Source organism: Lissotriton vulgaris, chromosome 4_1 (assembly GCF_964263255.1).
Source record: "Lissotriton vulgaris chromosome 4_1, aLisVul1.2, whole genome shotgun sequence".
NCBI lineage: Eukaryota > Metazoa > Chordata > Amphibia > Caudata > Salamandridae > Lissotriton > Lissotriton vulgaris.
The window spans coordinates 570,470,836-570,493,420 of NC_141691.1; the positions used below are offsets into that span (position 1 = coordinate 570,470,836).

The window sequence follows — 22,585 nt, forward strand, 5'->3', positions numbered from 1 at the left end:
CCACTCTGAATCTAAAGCTCCACTCTGAATCTAAAGCTCCACTCTGAATCTGAAGCTCCACTCTGAATCTGAAGCTCCACTCTGAATCTGAAGCTCCACTCTGAAGCTCCACTCTGAAGCTCCACTCTGAAGCTCCACTCTGAATCTGCACTCTGAAGCTCCACTCTGAATCTGCAGCTCCACTCTGCACTCTGAAGCTCCACTCTGCACTCTGAAGCTCCACTCTGCACTCTGAAGCTCCACTCTGAAGCTCCACTCTGAAGCTCCACTCTGAAGCTCCCCTCTGAAGCTCCCCTCTGAAGCTCCCCTCTGAAGCTCCCCTCTGCACTCTGAAGCTCCCCTCTGAAGCTCCACTCTGCACTCTGAAGCTCCCCTCTGAAGCTCCACTCTGCACTCTGAAGCTCCCCTCTGAAGCTCCACTCTGCACTCTGAAGCTCCACTCTGCACTCTGAAGCTCCACTCTGAAGCTCCACTCTGCACTCTGACGCTCCACTCTGAAGCTCCACTCTGCACTCTGAAGCTCCACTCTGAAGCTCCACTCTGCACTCTGAAGCTCCACTCTGAAGCTCCACTCTGCACTCTGAAGCTCCACTCTGAAGCTCCACTCTGAAGCTCCACTCTGCACTCTGAAGCTCCACTCTGAATCTGCACTCTGAAGCTCCACTCTGCACTCTGAATCTGCACTCTGAAGCTCCACTCTGAAGCTCCACTCTGCACTCTGAATCTGCACTCTGAAGCTCCACTCTGAAGCTCCACTCTGAAGCTCCACTCTGCACTCTGAATCTGCACTCTGAAGCTCCACTCTGCACTCTGAATCTGCACTCTGAAGCTCCACTCTGAAGCTCCACTCTGCACTCTGAATCTGCACTCTGAAGCTCCACTCTGAAGCTCCACTCTGAAGCTCCACTCTGAAGCTCCACTCTGAAGCTCCCCTCTGAAGCTCCCCTCTGAAGCTCCCCTCTGCACTCTGAAGCTCCCCTCTGAAGCTCCACTCTGCACTCTGAAGCTCCCCTCTGAAGCTCCACTCTGCACTCTGAAGCTCCCCTCTGAAGCTCCACTCTGCACTCTGAAGCTCCCCTCTGAAGCTCCACTCTGCACTCTGAAGCTCCCCTCTGAAGCTCCACTCTGCACTCTGAAGCTCCACTCTGAAGCTCCACTCTGCACTCTGAAGCTCCACTCTGAAGCTCCACTCTGAAGCTCCACTCTGAAGCTCCACTCTGAAGCTCCCCTCCGAAGCTCCCCTCCGAAGCTCCACTCTGAAGCTCCACTCTGAAGCTCCACTCTGCACTCTGAAGCTCCACTCTGAAGCTCCACTCTGAAGCTCCACTCTGCACTCTGAAGCTCCACTCTGCACTCTGAAGCTCCACTCTGCACTCTGAAGCTCCACTCTGAAGCTCCACTCTGCACTCTGAAGCTCCACTCTGAAGCTCCACTCTGAAGCTCCACTCTGAAGCTCCACTCTGAAGCTCCACTCTGAAGCTCCACTCTGCACTCTGAAGCTCCACTCTGAAGCTCCACTCTGCACTCTGAAGCTCCACTCTGCACTCTGAAGCTCCACTCTGAAGCTCCACTCTGCACTCTGAAGCTCCACTCTGAAGCTCCACTCTGAAGCTCCACTCTGAAGCTCCACTCTGCACTCTGAAGCTCCACTCTGAAGCTCCACTCTGAAGCTCCACTCTGCACTCTGAAGCTCCACTCTGAATCTGCACTCTGAAGCTCCACTCTGCACTCTGAAGCTCCACTCTGCACTCTGAAGCTCCACTCTGAAGCTCCACTCTGAAGCTCCACTCTGAAGCTCCACTCTGCACTCTGAAGCTCCACTCTGCACTCTGAAGCTCCACTCTGAAGCTCCACTCTGAAGCTCCACTCTGAAGCTCCACTCTGAAGCTCCACTCTGAAGCTCCACTCTGCACTCTGAAGCTCCACTCTGAAGCTCCACTCTGCACTCTGAAGCTCCACTCTGAATCTGCACTCTGAAGCTCCACTCTGCACTCTGAAGCTCCACTCTGCACTCTGAAGCTCCACTCTGAAGCTCCACTCTGCACTCTGATGCTCCACTCTGAAGCTCCACTCTGAAGCTCCACTCTGAAGCTCCACTCTGCACTCTGAAGCTCCACTCTGAATCTGCACTCTGATGCTCCACTCTGCACTCTGATGCTCCACTCTGAATCTGCACTCTGATGCTCCACTCTGAATCTGCACTCTGATGCTCCACTCTGAAGCTCCACTCTGAATCTGCACTCTGATGCTCCACTCTGAATCTGCACTCTGATGCTCCACTCTGAATCTGCACTCTGAAGCTCCACTCTGAAGCTCCACTCTGAATCTGCAGCTCCACTCTGAATCTGCAGCTCCACTCTGAATCTGCAGCTCCACTCTGAATCTGCAGCTCCACTCTGAATCTGCAGCTCCACTCTGAATCTGAAGTTCCACTCTGAATCTGAAGCTCCACTCTGAATCTGAAGCTCCACTCTGAATCTGAAGCTCCACTCTGAATCTGAAGCTCCACTCTGAATCTGAAGCTCCACTCTGAATCTGAAGCTCCACTCTGAAGCTCCACTCTGAAGCTCCACTCTGAAGCTCCACTCTGAAGCTCCACTCTGAAGCTCCACTCTGAAGCTCCACACTGAATCTGCACTCTGAAGCTCCACTCTGCACTCTGAAGCTCCACTCTGCACTCTGAAGCTCCACTCTCCACTCTGAAGCTCCACTCTGAAGCTCCACTCTGAAGCTCCACTCTGAAGCTCCACTCTGAAGCTCCCCCTGAAGCTCCCCTCTGAAGCTCCCCTCTGAAGCTCCACTCTGCACTCTGAAGCTCCCCTCTGAAGCTCCACTCTGCACTCTGAAGCTCCCCTCTGAAGCTCCACTCTGCACTCTGAAGCTCCCCTCTGAAGCTCCACTCTGCACTCTGAAGCTCCACTCTGCACTCTGAAGCTCCACTCTGAAGCTCCACTCTGCACTCTGAAGCTCCACTCTGAAGCTCCACTCTGCACTCTGAAGCTCCACTCTGAAGCTCCACTCTGCACTCTGAAGCTCCACTCTGAAGCTCCACTCTGAAGCTCCACTCTGCACTCTGAAGCTCCACTCTGAAGCTCCCCTCTGAAGCTCCACTCTGCACTCTGAAGCTCCCCTCTGAAGCTCCACTCTGCACTCTGAAGCTCCCCTCTGAAGCTCCACTCTGCACTCTGAAGCTCCCCTCTGAAGCTCCACTCTGCACTCTGAAGCTCCCCTCTGAAGCTCCACTCTGCACTCTGAAGCTCCACTCTGAAGCTCCACTCTGCACTCTGAAGCTCCACTCTGAAGCTCCACTCTGAAGCTCCACTCTGAAGCTCCACTCTGAAGCTCCCCTCCGAAGCTCCACTCTGCACTCTGAAGCTCCACTCTGCACTCTGAATCTCCACTCTGAAGCTCCACTCTGCACTCTGAAGCTCCACTCTGAAGCTCCACTCTGCAGCTCCACTCTGCAGCTCCACTCTGCAGCTCCACTCTGAAGCTCCACTCTGCACTCTGAAGCTCCACTCTGCACTCTGAAGCTCCACTCTGAAGCTCCACTCTGAAGCTCCACTCTGAAGCTCCACTCTGAAGCTCCACTCTGAAGCTCCACTCTGAAGCTCCACTCTGAAGCTCCACTCTGCACTCTGAAGCTCCACTCTGAAGCTCCACTCTGCACTCTGAAGCTCCACTCTGCACTCTGAAGCTCCACTCTGAAGCTAGCTCCACTCTGCACTCTGAAGCTCCACTCTGAAGCTCCACTCTGCACTCTGAAGCTCCACTCTGAAGCTCCACTCTGCACTCTGAAGCTCCACTCTGAAGCTCCACTCTGAAGCTCCACTCTGAAGCTCCACTCTGCACTCTGAAGCTCCACTCTGAAGCTCCACTCTGAAGCTCCACTCTGCACTCTGAAGCTCCACTCTGCACTCTGAAGCTCCACTCTGAAGCTCCACTCTGCACTCTGAAGCTCCACTCTGAAGCTCCACTCTGCACTCTGAAGCTCCACTCTGAAGCTCCACTCTGCACTCTGAAGCTCCACTCTGCACTCTGAAGCTCCACTCTCCACTCTGAAGCTCCACTCTGAAGCTCCACTCTGAAGCTCCACTCTGCACTCTGAAGCTCCACTCTGAATCTGCACTCTGAAGCTCCACTCTGCACTCTGAAGCTCCACTCTGAAGCTCCACTCTGAAGCTCCACTCTGCACTCTGAAGCTCCCCTCTGAAGCTCCACTCTGCACTCTGAAGCTCCACTCTGCACTCTGAAGCTCCACTCTGAAGCTCCACTCTGCACTCTGAAGCTCCACTCTGAAGCTCCACTCTGCACTCTGAAGCTCCACTCTGAAGCTCCACTCTGCACTCTGAAGCTCCACTCTGAAGCTCCACTCTGAAGCTCCACTCTGAAGCTCCACTCTGCACTCTGAAGCTCCACTCTGAATCTGCACTCGGAAGCTCCACTCTGCACTCTGAAGCTCCACTCTGAAGCTCCACTCTGCACTCTGAAGCTCCACTCTGAAGCTCCACTCTGCACTCTGAAGCTCCACTCTGAAGCTCCACTCTGCACTCTGAAGCTCCACTCTGAAGCTCCACTCTGCACTCTGAAGCTCCACTCTGCACTCTGAAGCTCCACTCTGAAGCTCCACTCTGCACTCTGAAGCTCCACTCTGAAGCTCCACTCTGAAGCTCCACTCTGCACTCTGAAGCTCCACTCTGAATCTGCACTCTGAAGCTCCACTCTGCACTCTGAAGCTCCACTCTGAAGCTCCACTCTGAAGCTCCACTCTGAAGCTCCACTCTGCACTCTGAAGCTCCCCTCTGAAGCTCCACTCTGCACTCTGAAGCTCCACTCTGCACTCTGAAGCTCCACTCTGAAGCTCCACTCTGCACTCTGAAGCTCCACTCTGAAGCTCCACTCTGCACTCTGAAGCTCCACTCTGAAGCTCCACTCTGCACTCTGAAGCTCCACTCTGCACTCTGAAGCTCCACTCTGAAGCTCCACTCTGAAACTCCACTCTGAAACTCCACTCTGAAGCAGTATTTGTTGCAGGGAGCGCATTGATGGACAGCAGGCACAGTAGCAGCGAAACTGCGCCCTGCTAATCCGATTCCACCATTACCAGTAAGAGCTGATCTTTTTAGCTAGTGGTTGTGCAGAAGAACAGTCTCGCTAGCTAACACAGCTTGGTGTCATAACTGAGGATGCCCCTGCTCGAGGCTTCTTGCCTCCCCCAACTATCGGAGGGTGTTCTCCCCCTAGAAAGAGGATAACGCTGCCCGTTGGTGGTCTCCGCAGGCACCGGATTAGCATGAAGCTATGTTATTTATCGTTCGGCTAATTCCCACTGGCTCCTCAGCAGCGAGTGGTCTGCTCCCCTGTACTGTTTACAGGCTCATGTTTTAAGGATTGATGCATGCAGGCAAGCTCAAGCAACATGTGCATTTGGGAGTGTTGCACGTGTACTGGATCTTGGCGTTGCTAAGTCTGCCTTTTACTAGAGTCTGCAAAAAGTATTTTTTCAGATGAGGTGTATGTGCACCGCAGGTCATATAAAATATACACGTTCTTTGCAGTCAGTGCTCGGAGATGCGAAAAAAAGTATTTCACAGTGCAGAGTAACAGTCCTAAAATCCTGGCTGAACATAACAGTCTGCAGTTTCACACGTTACATTTGTGTTAGCTGCATTACGTCATAATTTATTGTCAAAGGCGAAATTCTGATTTAAATGGTGTATTCTGCAAACCGGACCCCGTTGTCTCCACTGCCCAGTGATATGATCAAATGCTTTCAGATGTTAAATCTACCGAAAGTTAAGCACTCCATTGATAGGATTCTCGTAGAATGGCCTGTCATTAATTTGGCCTCCAGGTTCGGAAGCATTCTTGAACTGCAGCAGGTATTAATGAGCGGGAGGGCGGGAGGGGGCGGGAAAGGGGGAGGAGAGACGCAGAAGACGGCCGGAGCAGGAAGGCGGGTGCCGGCAATGCCGGAACAGATTCGGGGGCGTTCCCGGCTTTCGGCTGACTTCGCGTGACGTCGGCAAAAGCCAAAGAATGTCGGGAACGCCCCCGTGTCTCCTCCGGCATTGACGGACAGGCCCCTCGTCCAATGGCTAGGCTCCATTTATGGAGCCAGCCAATGAATGACGAGGGCCGACCCAAACCCACACACAGTACTCATTAGGTTTTTGCCTGCGCAAAAAAGATGCGCAGACGCGAGGCAAAACCTAAGGAGCTGAAAAATTAAGCACAGCATCCCTGAATCGGGTGCCGCACTGATCAAGATAAAGTGTGCTACAAATAGAAAGGGGCTGAAACACGAAGCACAGTGACGGTGAAGCGGGTGCCACACTCAGGCTTAAAAGTAAAACTAGCAGCATTGTGCACATGACTAACGGGAAGGCAGGTGCTACCATTGTACAGGACACAGTGAGGCCGTTCCGGCTTGCACAACCTTACACTTCACATGGGGGTGGATGTGTGAACCGAGTGCAAGTGAAGTCACTGCGAAGCTTGGCTGCGTGCCAGGGAGCGATGGGTGGTGGTGTTGTACAGCCTAATGCTCCGTGGATCTCTTATGGGCAGTGCCCTACTAGCAGCGAGGGGCGGGACGTGGTGTAATCGGGGAGCAATGAAAAACACTGCAAATAAGCTGTGAGTGGTATGAGGTTTTGTTGTGGGAACAGCATGGGGGGATTATGTGAACTGCCAGTGCCGAGGAGAGCACGGAAAGATAAATTAGGCACTGAAGCAAAGCATATGGCTGATAGTGAAAGGATCCATGTAGCAGGGTCAATCTACAGGGCTGAACAAAACAGCCCAAAGGCGTGACAAATATATGCTATTCACCACGAAAATAAAGGAATTTTTAAAGGCAGACAAAAGAACCAATGTTAAGCGCTGGGTGTGTCCTAAGCCCATAGACTAAATACCACATGACTCGAAAACATCACATGCGCTGCTTAGGCAAGACCTAATAAAAACTGAAGCAATTATAGCAAGGAAATAGAAATAGAAAAGAAAAAGTTGAACTCGAAAAACAATGAATTAAATAACAAAGGAATACCAAGGGAAGGTAAAGAAAGAATTCAAGATAGGAAGGAGCAGAGATATGATGACACGAAAATAGAAACAAAAGGAAAACGAAATCAGACATTAAGAGGCCGAGAAAGACAAGATGAAAGAAAGAGTGAAGCAAAGAAAAAAAAGGATGAATCCGAAAGGATAAAAGAAAGGGAGAATAGAAAAGGTTAAAAAAAAGGATAGACGTGAAATACATACAATTCAATTAATGAAATAATGAGCGATCAATTTATAAAATGCTTGCATGCACCAAAGCACCATTGCACTACGATTGATACACAAGTTAGAAACGGACAGGGTAACTTGTGGTGTAACCCGAAGCTGTAACCTAGCAGAACAGGTGAGCTGTAAGGTCCTGAGCACGAAAAAAACCTTAAGTATTAGGGGATGGAGGAATAAGAAGAAAAGATGGCTCTCCATATTTGTAGCGTCCCAAGTAAATATCCATTACACACACAGCAAACGTGACTCAATGAGGTATCAGGTACTCAATGTCATTAATGGGAATTAGCCTTTTAGGAAGGACCACAATTAATGTCCTTTTGTCACAAACATGGACCTAGACATAATATAAATATGTAAGGAATGGCCTCACACACTACCTTGAGTGTCATGCATCATCATTGGCCTTCCTGGACTCACCAGAGCATTCTTATGAAGAGTGGGTTCTCTAGATTGACAGAGAGTACGTTGGTAGAGTAGAAAATGGAAGAAGATCTAGAGCTGCTTAACAAATGTAAGCAACTTCTTAAGGAGATTGCTTATTTAAATAATGTATAGAGTTGAAAATAGTTTTAAAAAGTGTGATGCGAGGGAAAGAATAATGCTCCCACATCTTGTAGGTCAGTATGTTTCGGAAAACTGTATTGCCAACTAACTACTGGGGTCCCTGGCTTAAGTCCGGACTGGGATCCCTGAATTTTCCCATATCTAGTTGTTGATTTTGTTTGTCTTCCATACATTCATTCAATACCCATTGTAAGTTCTGCTTGCAATAACACTGCTTATTCTGCAATATTCATGAGGTCCTCTGTTACACCGACTTAAAAAAACAATTCACAACAAATATACATCAAAGACATGTAACAAAAAGGTACAAACAAGGAAGAGGCCAGATTTGCTTCATACAACATACTGATTTTCAGCCATCTGCTACTGCTTCCTACAACGTGACAGGCAATTGCGGCAAATCAATTAACAGTGGTGAGACCCTGCAAATTTGTAAAATCTTGCCTGCCTCGGTCACGCACACTCGATCTTACCCTTGCTTGTAGTGGAAAGGACCCAGTGGACGAGGTACTGAGGGGAGCATTGCAGTCACTCTTCATAAAGAGAGAGTAACTTAGTCAAAATTTGGCCCTCTGCAAATATCGACCAACTAATCCGATAGCTGCCACATTAGAGTGAAGCTCTTACTTCTTAAAAAAGTCTCATTCTGCTGTGCAACCCTGTTTACTGCTTGTGACTCCTCCAAATAATCCCTAGTGTTCGCCCCTCGCTTCCTCCAGTGGTCCCAGCCCAATCTAGACCCTAGCGGTAGGGTGTGGTGCACGTGGTTATATGAGAAAGCCCGGGAGGCATGCTTATGGAAACTATAGTTTCATCCCGAGAACTGTAGTCCATGTCTAGTCAGAATTCCAGAAGCTGAGCATGGAACCCACAGTCAAGATATTATAGTTCATATATATTGTACATAGTCTAGGATGCACTGGCGTGGTTGGCCTGACAGGCATATGAGAAGTAAGGTCCCAGCCCGGAAAAGTGCAGAAATATGTAGGGGAGGGTGGTTCACAAAATTTAAGGCCAATACAATTTGTATGAAAAATCAGGGGGTGCCCTCATAACAATCCTCAAGGCCCTCATTATCTCGTTGTCTGAGCGTCCTACTCTACAAAATGGATGTCTGTCCTTTTTAATGCTCAGACAGGATCATGTCGGTCTCACAGCCACGGTCCCCTTAGTGGACCCCATGAAATTAAGCATACACAGAAGTATCTCATGGAGTGGCCTATAGCCAGGTTATTTCATCACTAAACCCATGGATATGTTGCTCTTTGTTTAAGAGGATCTGCATTATGTTAAAACGTTGAACCGAGATTGAGAGAAAGAAAGGCAGAAAGGAAGAAATACCATGAACAACGTTTTGGAATAGACCACAGCAGCGGTTCCTAACCTTCAGAATTCTGTGGACCTCCACTGAATCATTACTGGAATCCGAGAATCTGATTGAGCAATTATTGAAAGCCGAGGCTGCCAAGCAAAAACAAGTATACAACAAACAAATACTCAAATATTTTGCAATCCAATACAGAAAAGGTTTTCACATTTTCAATTTTTCTTATTTTTTTGTGTATACTTTATTAGTTTTAATTGACTTATTTGGATGTTATTTAAGTCGCGGACTCCCTGAATAGGCCTTATGTACCTCCAGGGGTCCTTGGACCATAGTTTAAGAACCAATGGAATAGAGTGGAAACTGCTTCCCCTCTCACACCTCTGCTTCCCAAGAGGCTTCTTGCCTTCACCCCCAGTAATCACTGCTTCACTGGAGGGCAGTCCCCCCCCCCCCACTTCTCTCGCTCTCCCAGCCAATTGTAGCCAATGAGCTGCGCTGACACTGCCGCCTTTAGCCCTTCTGGCTACAACCCATGCTGTAACTCTGCTCTATATAAGCCGAAATGCAGTTATTACCACCTCACTCTTGGAGTCCTGCTCACCGCTGTGAGAAAATGGGGGCAGAAACAGGATCGTGACTGTCTGGTGTCTAAAATTAAGTCAATGTCTGACATTTGAGGTCTCATGTTTAATAGTGGCTTTGAACGCATGTTGATATTTTTGAATGTACATATTAATGTATTGTGTGCATTTGAAATATGGTATGTATCTGTCAGTACAATCATAACTTTTCACAAAATCAGAATTTGAATCTGATATGATTCATAATTTATGTTCTTGTACAACCAAAATCAATCTGTCCACTTAATTCGGTTGCTTCTGAATATCCTGTGCCCATCAACCCATTCGTAATGGAAAAACTATGATTTTTAGCCATTCCTTACCAAGCCCCTCAACAAGTTTAACACACTTTTCTAATTTGCTGAATTTGCATCTAGCATGGAGTTCATGGGACCGGCTTTTCTACTTAACATACACAACTTAAATAAGCATATCAAGGATATAGGTTGCACTTTTAAAAACACCATAAATAAATCCGGTTTAATACATTAATAGGAACATTTCTGAAACATCCCCTGTATTGTGACCTCAATGTCTGGGAGGATAAATGGAGATCCAGTCTTTATTAGACACAATGGTTATTTAACAGTGATAAACACTTTTTAAATCACTTTTTATTTAAGGACAAATCTAGTGTTGCAAAACGTTTCTGATTTCTTATATCAGAGTTTGATCGGTGGGAGGGGTTTTGTCTTACTGATTTAACAAAGCTTTATCATGTAAATTATTTAGGTTATAACGCATTGTGTTTTCCCCATGTACGACCTGCAGAAGTCTTCGGAAGAGCGTATTGCTAAGTTAGAGCAGTTGCATGCTGAAGAATTGGCGCGCAAAGAACAAGAGCTGAAGGACAGATTACAGACCCAAGAGCTGCAGTTTGCTGAACAGATGAAGGCAGCTCTGGTAAACCATCCTTCCACCTTTAATCATAAAGTCACAAAAAAGTCTCAGAACTGCTTTGTGCTGTCTTCTACTCATTAGTTTTTTTTAACGTTTCCTATTGTATGCTGTTACGAATGTCTTGCTGAGTTGCAGTACATTTTGGTCTCGGGTGGAGATCTAGGGTTTTCCTTATTTGCACTTAAAGGTGTATGTATGTAGTTTGGTGTCAGCATATGTCGCAGGTGGCATTCATTGGGTGTGCATACACACCCTTCCCCAAAGACCAATATTATTGTACATGTAATCAAAAAAAAGAACTGGATTACGCTTTGAAAAGGCTCTGCGCACTCACCCATTGATGTCAGTTTATCCTGTTGACAACAAGTTAAATCAAATACAGTGAGGGTAGTGGGGAGTCAAAATCGTAATATAAAAACTCATTCCACCAAAAGTATATTATTCACCCATTATAATTTTTGTTTCAAACATCAATATAATTGAGCTATATTACATCCATAGTTTTGATTCAGTATAGTTGGGTTACATTCTGTGCATCAATATACAGAAGTACATCACATCCAATACGGCAATGATGTAATAAATGTATGAAGTAGAATATTAAGAGTGCCAAGTAGAAGCAATGAAGTTGCCAGCACATGTTTCGCGGAATAATGTCTCAGCTTCTTCAGGGCTAAATGAGAAAAGGAAGCCAAAAAATAAAACAATGTATGATTATACGGAACATAAGCAAGAAATTATTTATATCCTTCATAAATATTGGTTACATACACCTAGTATGTGGGAGCAACAGTCAGCATTCCACACACAGCAGGAAACCTATCATTTACATGAGTATCACCCAAAAGAAGAGGCCAAATTTCAATACGGCAATACATGAAGCTACAATTGGAACGAAGAAATTTAAAGCGTAGTATTAGGATAAAAAGTCAAAAGTGAAGCCAAAAGGTTTTTCTAACAGAGAACCGAATATCAACAAGTAAAAACCTATAAAGGATCAGCTGAAATGGAAACTCCCGTTGTGATCAGAATTCAAGACATAAAAAGAAATAAAGGTATAAGTAGAGAAGAAAATAAATGCATAACGTTATTCCCAACAGATAAAAAAAAAGGATTCTGCGGGCAGAAAATAAACATTAATACCGGAAAACAGCATAAGCGTTACTTAAAAAGGTGTAACTCACCAAAACCTGCAGCAGTAATCTAATACAGCATAGAAAATACCATCCGGAATTTTCAGACCTAGCACTGCAGTAGCACGAAGAGTTATATAGAACGCAAACAAGACCCGGCTGGGTATCAGAGTACTATACAGTGAAGCCAGCTGGTGGGCTGGTACATGAGGACAAAATAGATAGCTAAACTTGTGCAGTAGAAGAAACAATGGAGACAAAGTAGACATGTAAACAGTTAACAAGTTTAAGATTTCGTAGTGGACAGGGAATACAGGGTTGTAGTTCATTGACCATTAGTTGTAAGGCTAATGTCACAGGTAACTATTCCGGAGCAAACCCTTGACTTCTTTTTTTTAAACGCATAGGTCGAGGGGTTCATTCTAGTTTCTGGAGGGAGGGTGTTCCAAATTCTAGGAGCAAGCCCTGAGAAGGAACTGCTGTAGGTTCTCTCATTTTGAACTTCGGTGGTTTCAGCAGTAATGTGTGTGAACTTCTTAGTTTGCGATTCCCACCTGATAACTCAAGTTTATTTGCCAGGTAAGTTGGTGTGTTCTGATGGATCGCTTTGTGCGATAGGTAGACGATTTTAAACCCGATCCTTGAATCAATGGGTAGTCAGTTGAGATGGAGAATGTCTGGTGTGATGTGGTTCTGCTTTCTTGAGCCGGTGATGAATCTGGCAGCAGAGTTCATACTGGCCCTTAAAGGGGCCAGTTCAGCTTTGGGTAGCCCTGCCAGAGTAGCAATTCTGTAATCAAAACGGGATATAACTAAGGATTGGACAGCTTGTTTCAGGTCTGTAGGCGGCAGGAAAGGTTTGATTTTCCTTAGTGCACATAGTTGGTGATTGGCTCCTCTTGTTGTTGCACTGATGTGATCTTGCCTATTCAGGCATTTTCAAGGATTAAGCGGAGTGATCTAGCGGAGCTCACAACATGAGGAGTGCAATTAAGGGCCTTTAGTTGCTAGAGCCATCCTGAATGGGTGCAGTGTGGGTAAGGGGGAGGGGCAATCAGGAGGAATTCTGTTTTGAATGGATTTAACATAAGGTGGTTGTGAGCTAAACACTGCTCAGTTTCCAAAACAACATGGTTGAGGGTAGTTACGTAGTCCGGAGAGGAGCTTTTCATATACAGATGGGTATCACCCGCTTATATATGATATTGAATGTCAGATCATTTCAGAATTTCGGTGAGAGGTTCCAGGTTGAGGTTGAAGAGAGTGGGCGAGAGTGCAGATCCTTGTGAACTCCAATAGAGACTGGCTTACTGTTGGAAAGGTCGTTGTTGATTTTGATTTTTTGAGATCTATTTTGAAGGAAACTGGCAAACCAATTTAGGACTGGACCTGATAACCCCATCCTTGTCTCTAGCAGGTTGATTAGTTTGTCGGGTTTGACCGTGTTAAACGGTGAGGAAAGATCCAGCAGAATAATTAGGCAGGGTTTGTTTTGGTCAAGTATTCATAAGGCATTGTCTACTATGTGAGTTAATGCAGTTTCATTACTGTGACCAGATCTGAAGCCTGATTGGTGTTGGTCGAGTAGTCTGAAATGCTCAATGTGGTTGCAGAGTTGTGTATGGAAGTTTGGACAGGGTCATTATATTGGAGATTGGTCAGAAGTTGTTAGGGTCAAATAAGTCTGTCATACGTTTCTTTGGGATGGGGTGACTTGCCCGATCTTGAGGCAGCCTGGGATCACTCCTTGTGTGCGAGATTGAAGTACATTCTTCGACCAAAGAGGGAAAATGGACGATATAAGTTCATTAAAGAGTTTGGAGGGTATAGGATCAAAGAAGTGATGTACAAGAACATTCAAGCCTAAAATAACAATCAACATGAATGTGTATCTTAATCTAGCCAACCATCTGGCATAACATAACCAAAATATATGGTAACATAATAGCCCATAATATAGACTAGGTTTGAAAAAGTGTCAGTAATTCAACCTGCGGCTGTCAAGAGTGCAAGTGCATTATAGCCATCACAAAAACAAACTACATCAATCTGAGTAGAACCACAGTAGATTAATTGTACCATTGTGAAACAAAGACACAGAAAGAGCCCATTAAGTAAAATGCAACTGATATAACATAGCAATTCCTAGTAAAAACATTCCTGCATACAGAAAGTAGCCATATTTATGTCCCTATGGACACTTAAAGAAAAGCAAAGTATAGATCTACTAACTATAGCCGTGGAATCCCTTTATCTATGAAAATATCTCATAAGGTTATACTTACAATTGGGTTGCACATTTCAAAGTTCTACAGTTGCAGCATGATGATTTATGTCTCAAGTCAACATATAAGTATTCACAAAAAGAGAAAGCAAAAAAATACCAAATAGATTTCTAAGTCTCAAAGTAATTGCGAGTGCTAAGGAAAAATCCTGCGTGATTGATACTTGCAACCGGCGTGCTTACGTGTAGAGACCACCTTAGGTCCTCGAAGAGGGGGTATGATGACAATGGCAAATTTTAGCTTTAATTATATTTTTGTCTGTGTTAAATTAAGCTTTATTGCAAGCCTCATATATTCTACTTTTATAAACACAATGTAGTTTGTTTTAGGGTAATTCTTCAATGTTTATAAAACAAATTTTACTAGTAAATCTGCTTCAGTGCAGGATTCTACAATCCTTTTCTAATCTAAATATCTCTGGCCTTAAGACAGCATTAACTTATATTCTTAGTAACACAAGAAAAAAAAACATGACATAACCGGAGACCGATTTGCAGAACAGAACTTTTATTTTGTTGACAAATGGTAATTTCTATTGCATACTTCAGCCACCATATTCCTCAACCTTGTGAATCTCCACAAGCACCTGACTGGACCTGGCTCCATGGCAAGTGCTCTGACGCCAGATCTATTTTTTATTTAAGTGCACTTCATTCTGATACAGATTTACCCTCCGTTATTATTCTTTTCAAAATTCTTATTTTGCAGAGTTGTTAGGGCAACGGTCCTGACAAAGAGGTCAGATTTTCATAGATGTCATTCCTGTCACTCTTGAAGTTTTTCTGGTGCTCATGTTGTCTGCCCTTCGGGTCTAGCCATGAGAGAGAGATTTTGTTCACATCTATAGGCTGCAGCGTACAATGGAGTTGGCACCTCATCAGGTCCCATTACTAGAATAGGTACTGATGTGTGGCATAATTCCTGAGAATCTTCCTGCACCACGTTTGATATATGGGACGGAGGATTCACCTTCGACTCGGCATCCTTTGGCTGGCAAGCTAGCCCTCAGAACAATGTCCTGCTTTAGTGGACATAAGCCAGTTACTAGTGCCTAGTGCCATTCTGGTTCAGCTGCCCCTTGCATACTTTCAGCAACGCGTTGTTAGCCGTGCCTTTACCTCCTTTGGCTCCTTCTGGTACACCTTTAGGCCCCAAAGTGCCTATGATACCTTCAATTGTGTCTTTGCTGGTGGCCTTCACCCTGGGCCAGCCGACCTCACTGGTGCAACTGAGGCAGCTTCAACTTTGACAGCCTCACAAGACCTTACCATTTTGTTTCAGCATCAATACTAATACTAATGTCTGTTAGGAATCCAGTTATGGCTCGCTCATTGGAAATACTTATCTTTATTTTTTTATTTTAGAAGTTTTATATAGCACCTGACCAGAGGGTATCGGAGCGCTTCACATCAATTACAGAGCAGAACAAAACAAAGCAAAACATAATACAATAAAGCGAGAAGTTACGAATAAGAATATAATAATGTCAATGATAAAGAGTTCCATTTTGGGGTCTTGTTGACACAGCGTCGGAGTGAAGTGTCTACTTCAGCACTCCGACTGCCCTGATCTGTTCACTAGGGATCAATCAAAGATTAGGATTTTGAGCTGACTTCTGAATTTAGCGAAGAAGGGAATAGTTCTAATGTGGGGGGTAATAGAGTTGTAGATTTTGGGCACATTTCCGGCAAAGGACCTGGCCGCGTTTTTTTGTTTTCATGATTTCAGTGGGATGAGTAGTAGGGTTTTAGAGCTTCTGAGGCTCCTGTTCTGGCCTGCTTTTTTGAGTTTGGCAGCCAGATATTCGGGTTTGCCGGTGTGAAGGGCTTGTGTGTGAGGTAGCCTGTTCTGAAGTTCGCTTGCATTTCTATTTGTAGCCACTTGAGGTCTTTGTGTGCAGGTGAGATGTGATCAAATTTCTTTATTCTGGAGACCATTCTGGCAGCCGCGTTGAGAGTTGTTTTCAGAGGAGCCAGATGTGTTTTAGCTATTCCCGAGAGGACTGGGTTTTCATAGTCTAATCTTGACAGCACCAATGATTGGGTGGCTTGTTTGAGATCTTTGGGTGGAATGAATGTTTTTTTTTTGTTCAGTAGCTTCAGGTTGAGCAAGGTGCTCTTAGCCGAGATCTTAATGTGTTTGGCCATGTCTAGTTTTGAGTCTAGTGTGATGCCTAATGATTTAACAGAGTCGGCCTGGGTGAGGTTCCCATTAAGCGCATCAATAGCTTTTAACCACTCTACCATTTGTGGGTTCTCTTCTTTGTTCGATATGAGGAGTAGTTCGGTTTTGTCCAGATTCAGTTTTAAGTGGTTACTTGACAGCCAAAGTTGAACTTCCCTCAGTATGTCGTTGAGTCTTTGAGTGTCTTTAACAGAGGAGATTCGAGTATCATCAGCATATGGGTGGAAGGGAATGGTAGCTTTTCTGAGTAGGGAGGTGAGGAGTTCCATGTAGATGTTGAAGAGTTGAGAGGAGAGCACTGACCCTTGGGGGACTACCCTATTGACTGGCTGAAGGTCAGACTCAAAGCATTTGATTTTGATTCTCTGAGAGCGATTGTGTAGGAATGAGGAGAATCATTTAAGGACCACCTCGTCTAGACCAGCCTTCTTCGAGAGCCTTGATGAAAAGTTTGTGATCTACTGTGTCAAATGCTGCCGATAGATCTAGGAGAATGAGGATGCAACATTGGTCTGAGACAAGTGATTTGTGGATATCATCGATGATGTTGAGGATCGCGTTTCTGTGCTGCAGCCTTTCCTGAATCTTGACTGATGGGAGTCAAGGAGGTTGATACTGTCGAAGTGTTGAGGTAATTGCTGAAGTACACATCTTTCTAGGATTTTGTAAAGAAGAGGAAGGTTGGAGATACCTGGGGAGATTGCTGTTTTGCATACAGTAAAACACACAGTGAAGACCTGTCTTGATCCTCCTCTGGGCCTTGCTCAATCACATCCACGCGGTCAATAGTGAGGACTCCAACTTCACTCTTAAATTGATTGTGATGAGTGGCCCTTGTTGGGTCTCCAGAACATAACTGGTTTTAGTGCTCCTAAGGTTGTCTCTGATTGTTCCGTTGCAGTTCCTTGGATAGATTTGTTTTCTTTTGACGCAATCTTAGGGAAGGCAGCTGAGGTACTTGTATTACATATACTGCTGCTCTGTCATTAGTATGGGCATGTACTTCATTGCAGCCAGTTGAACTGTCGAGGTAGCATGCAGTCCCCTGCTCTTGTATCTTCCCTTACTTGTATTGTCTCAGATTCCCTCTTATTGGCAATTTGGGCCCTTCATGCAAATGTTAATACTTAGTCACCTTGTGACTGGGGCTTGGTAATTGGGATGCTGTGCTCTGCTCTACAGTGCTATCTTGTTGCTGCCCTTCTGTCGAGATCTTGTATGTTGTTTACGATTGCACTTTTTAGAGTGGCATTCTGGACAGGTTTTTTTCCTTCTGGGGAATTCTTTACTGGTTGTATCTGTCTCATCATTTGCCAGCATGTTTTCTGGGGCACACATTTCGCCTGTTTTGTTGTTGTATTTATATTTTCAAATATGAGCCATAGACATTATTTGGTCCTGTTTTCTTATGAGTTTGTGGCTTGAGCCTTGCACTGTTCTAAGTGTTGGTCTTTTTTTTTTAAGGGCTGCAGGTTTGGTTGGTGTTCCAGCATTTACACAAATAGGTATCCTCACCCACTGACCTACTTCGGGCATACCTATTTACTAGCAGTCTGCTTCAGAAATATGATTATTCTTTTGGTCAACCCTCACCCACTCTAGTGGTGGCATGTTTCATCATTGGGTCTCATCCTGGTTTCTAAAAACCAGGGTGGGCTCAACCATATTCCTGGTAGCACTTTGGAGACTAATTAGCAGCCGGGGTCTTGGAGAATAAAAATACTTTAAGCAACCCAGGTATTCCCTTTATTAGTAGTTGCTCAGGTATGGTTAAAATGGGGATAGCGGCCCTATTACCCTACTCACTTGTCGACATGTTTCTGCCCATAGACCGTTTCCACCTAGGGTCCCTTGGCTTTCATCAGGACAAGTTTTACCCCGGATCTTCTGTAATCATGTCTATATCAATTCTGGACAAAAGAACAGACACATATGAAACATAGAAGCATGTGAAAAAGCAGGCTTACTAGCCTGGAATATGGGGAATGGTTTGTGATACACCTTTGCTGCCTTTCTACTTTACTTGTTTGTGCTTCTTTGTAGGCATCTATTTCTAACGCTTACACACTTTTCTGGTTTGCATATCTTGTGGACGGAGATAAAAAGGGGCTTTCTCACCTATTTTTATGCCATGTTGAATGTGGCATGGTTTTTTTTGGTGATGTTTTGTCTGTCAGGTTCTAGAGGGACATGCAGGTTCTTGGTAGGTATGGATAGCCTTACTTAAGTCGTTTCCTGGCTGACTTGGTTAGAAAATACAATATTTATGGCATGTTGAAATGTAATTCTGATGTGCTGAAATGTAAGCATTTCGTTTGAGTGTCAGGCCACTATGATGTTGTAAGACCAGTTCTTTTCTGATGTCTAGAAGTGTCCCTAGCTGATGCATACTCGGTTTGACTGTTGTTATATTCTAGTTCTGTTCATCATAAGGCTTTGTCTCCATCATCAAGTGCAGGGATGGTCATCTACATGGGTCTCTATGGCAAGGCTATTGTTTAAGTTTTCTCCTTAGATCATTGTACTGGGTATATTACTTTGGTATTGATTGTTATGGTAAGGAATTTGCTGGTATAAGTATCCTTCAGAAAACTAAATTATCAACCTTTGGTAACAATTTTACTGGTGGATACTTTATCTACCTGAAGATTCCTCACTGACCTGCCCACCTCCCCGTTCAGAGTTAAGGATCCTGGTTAGTTTTCCTGGACTGCATTTCTGTCACTTTTGTCACTCTGATCTCCTCCTCTAAGTGCATGGAAAAATCGATGTCAGCTGATATAAGGGTGGCACAATATACAGCTTGGAGGCTGTGGAGTTGAGTTTGAGCCGTTGCTTCACCTACCATTGCAGCAAAGCAATTTGAAGTATTTCAGATCCAGTTTGCTTCCTTGGAAGATTCTAAAGTGAGGCAACGGCAGGTAGAGTACCCACAAGAAATATTACCAAAGGTATCTTTTTCTTCTAGAAGTCGGTGTCTCAATTGCTAAACATAGTGCCTTGTCCGTTTTGTGAGGTCTATATGAAATTCAGAAACACTGAATAGCTCTTCCGAAGTGAGTAATTCTTGAACACATTTTGAAGATAGACAAAAAATCCCTATGCAAATTATATTTTTTCATAAAATATCTGCCTGGGAAAAAAGTATTCAAAATGACAACGTGCTTGCACCAAAATAATAATGCGCAGCTGCCCTAAGGGAGGTTATTCTTTACTTACTTGAAAGGAGACGGAAGTGGTTAATCCTCCGCCATTTCTGTGGGATTCATAATGTGAAGCCTCTTTGTGTAGTTAAATGTGTGAAGGTAAACAATTTTAAAGTAAATAACTCATTGCTGGCATTTTGTTACTATGTTTGTGTCGACCCTTTTAGGCATTGGTCCTAATAATTACTTTTTTTGGTTACAAGCCTGTGTATGTCTAGACATGTTCTACTCTTAAAATATTGTATATACTACTTTGTGTTGATGACCAGTATTATCCTTTGTAAGCATTCAGCTATGTAAAGATCTGGATCCGGTGGATCTTAGAAAGGCATGTCCTCTAATTCTGTCATTTTATAAAATTGTAGTATTTCATTTGAATAGCTGTGGGCAGGATCAAACACCGACCTATAAATCAGAGGCAGAGATTCAAATTTAATGGTAGTATAGACAATGCATTGTTATTGAGGATGGACTTAGTGTGTTATGTGACCCTTACTTGGAGGTACGTAGTACTGATCCAGCTGTTGAGTTCTCCAGTACTCTGAGCTTGCAAATATTCTTACTCCCTGCAATAGAGATTTAAAACGAATCCGTGTTGACTAGTTATTGCTTGATATTTGTTCTGTTGGAAGCATCCGGTAATGAAAATGCTCTGCTCAGTATTTTTAGCTGATAATTAGTAATGCTATAACAGCATTAGGACAGAACGATGAGACGATTTCGGCTGTACCAAATTGTGAAAAGAATATGAAAAATAAAGAATCTTCAAAGCACAACAAAAAAACCTGTGAACGAATTTTTATTGATCATTGACCTATTCCTGTATAAATTTGTATTGCCTCATCGTTCTGTCCAAACTGTATCTTTTTTGTGGCCATGTGGCAGCTGGTCATTTGAGGTGGGCAATGCGTGTGCCAGAATACAGTAGTGACTAGACTGGGTATTGCAGTGTTGATGAACCTTGCTGCCATTCTGTACCTTGACTACTATGACAGCATTACCAGGCTGTCCATTGCCATTTTTTAATCAGCTAATACTACCAGAGTCTCAACTTTTATCATTAAGGGACATCTCTTTAGATCCAACTCTTGGAACTCTATGACCCATCTCTACTAAGGAAACTGAGTCTTGGACTCTGTTAGATCTAGTCAGCATTCATCCACCCATTTCTTGATACTTTTAAAACCTTTCCCTACTATAATCTGATAATTCCCAAAACCCTTAGACACATGAAACATTCCCAAGGTATGATCATCGTAATTCTGAACCCTATGAGCATAATAGATCATGTGGTGGATGAACATAAACAGGATAGGGGACAAATATGTGTCTTCTAGAACACCATACAAGCAACATTATTTCCCCTGAACAAACGCTAACCTGTCTACCACTTAGAAGAGAGTCAAATGATGTACCAGCACTCTGACACTGCCTCTCATTGAATCCTATTAACTAAATTTGGTGGCGGAGGCTGTCCGAGGCACCCAGAACATTTAAAAACATAAAGACAATTCGCTCTCCTCTATCCATAATGTTCTGTTTAGATGTATGTACAACTAGTAGGGCACTCTTGGTTCCTGGATAGAGATGGAAACCTGATTAACAATCGCAGAGTAGGAAATTACTCTCTCAAAGCCGTCTTTAAGGCCTCTGAGATTTTCTGAGTATGGAAGACTTAAGAGTTTTACTACAAAGGTTGCTATATCCTCACCACCTTCGTTGATTAACCTTGATAAACAGAGGTTACCTGGGCAGAAAGTGGTGTTAGTGTTTTTTTTATATAATACTCAATACTGTAGAGTGCCGTATACCACACATAGTCATAGCTGGAAATTAAATATAGGTTAAAGAAGTCAGAAGCCCCAATCCAGCCACCAAGAAGCTGCTGGCGAGCAGCCGGACAGAAGTTATCCCTACAAGCTATAGAAGTCCAACTACTTCTGCCACACTCTAAGGAATTTCCTATGACATCCCCCTTGCCACATATATTGTTTCTTCCATTTTGCCGCACCAGTCCATACACTTTCTCCATTCCTCGATTGAAGATGCCAACGGTGCAGTCCAGTGATGGGTAATGTCTCTTTTGGCTATCATGGTGCCTAGACTCACCAGGGTTCTGTCCCCTGTGGTCCCACCCAGATCCTCCAGAATACCTAATGTGGCTATCCGGGTTTGCAGTTCAATGTGGTCCACAATAACTGTAGAAAGATTAACAAAAAGAGCCGCCCAGTATGCCTGGATGACCCAGTCTGACCATGTTACATGAAAGAAATCCCCAGAAGAGTTTTGCCTTTGAGGACGTGGGGGAGTCGCGGAGGCCAGCTCTTCACATCTGCAGAGTTGTCATGCATGCTTGGTGCCGATATTTAAATTTGACCATACAAAGCCTGGCCGATATCGCTAGCGTCTTGGGGGGATGAGGGAGGGGTGATAAAAGCGTCATGCTAATCAGCCTCGTCCAGTTCCCACATCCAAGTCTCCTATTTGGTTTGCAGGGTGTCTAATGTTGTAGGGGAATGTATTATTAAGGATCGGTAGATCTGTCTTACCCTTCCCATACCCAAGTGGCCCATAAGGAGCTAACACTCTAGGGGGCTCCATTCAAGAATGTCAGTAAGAGCGTCTTGATAGGGAGAATAATAATGAAAAAACTGGGATGATGGCATATTAAATTCTGACGCCAACTCCTGAAAGGACTTAAGCGCTCGCCCCCTCTTCCTAGCATCTGCATTAATGATTTAAAAAAATTTTTACTTCCTTAGTGGGATCTACCCAAGTGTTATCGAGTTTTAACACTGGGCTTCTACTAGTGCTTGAGGCACCTGTCCAGATTCATACCCCTTTCTCTAGACTTTTCAATGAGAAAGAAATGAAATCAATATATGAAATGTTGGAGTTAAAATATACAAAAATATCAAAACAGTTGAATTCAAAACAAGGATTTTAGTTAACAGAAAATACATCTGTACCTTAATCTATTATACCGAACAGCAGTGAGTTTGGAAATACAGTTAGAAGTAAAATTGTAATAAATTGAACTTCTAGCCGATAAACTAGACTAAGGGATGGCATC

General features: G+C 44.4%; 1 protein-coding gene across 3 annotated transcripts in view; it reads left to right on the forward strand.

The window, feature by feature from the left end:
- The window catches only part of GOLGA4 (golgin A4), an 853,888-nt gene that overhangs the window by 451,442 nt on the left and 379,861 nt on the right, over positions 1-22,585 (forward strand). For all 3 annotated transcript variants that reach the window (XM_086964776.1, XM_086964774.1, XM_086964775.1), the window contains one exon: positions 10,576-10,707. In XM_086964776.1, coding sequence (XP_086820902.1) covers positions 10,576-10,707 — 132 coding nt within the window. The remainder of the gene's footprint in view (positions 1-10,575; positions 10,708-22,585) is intronic.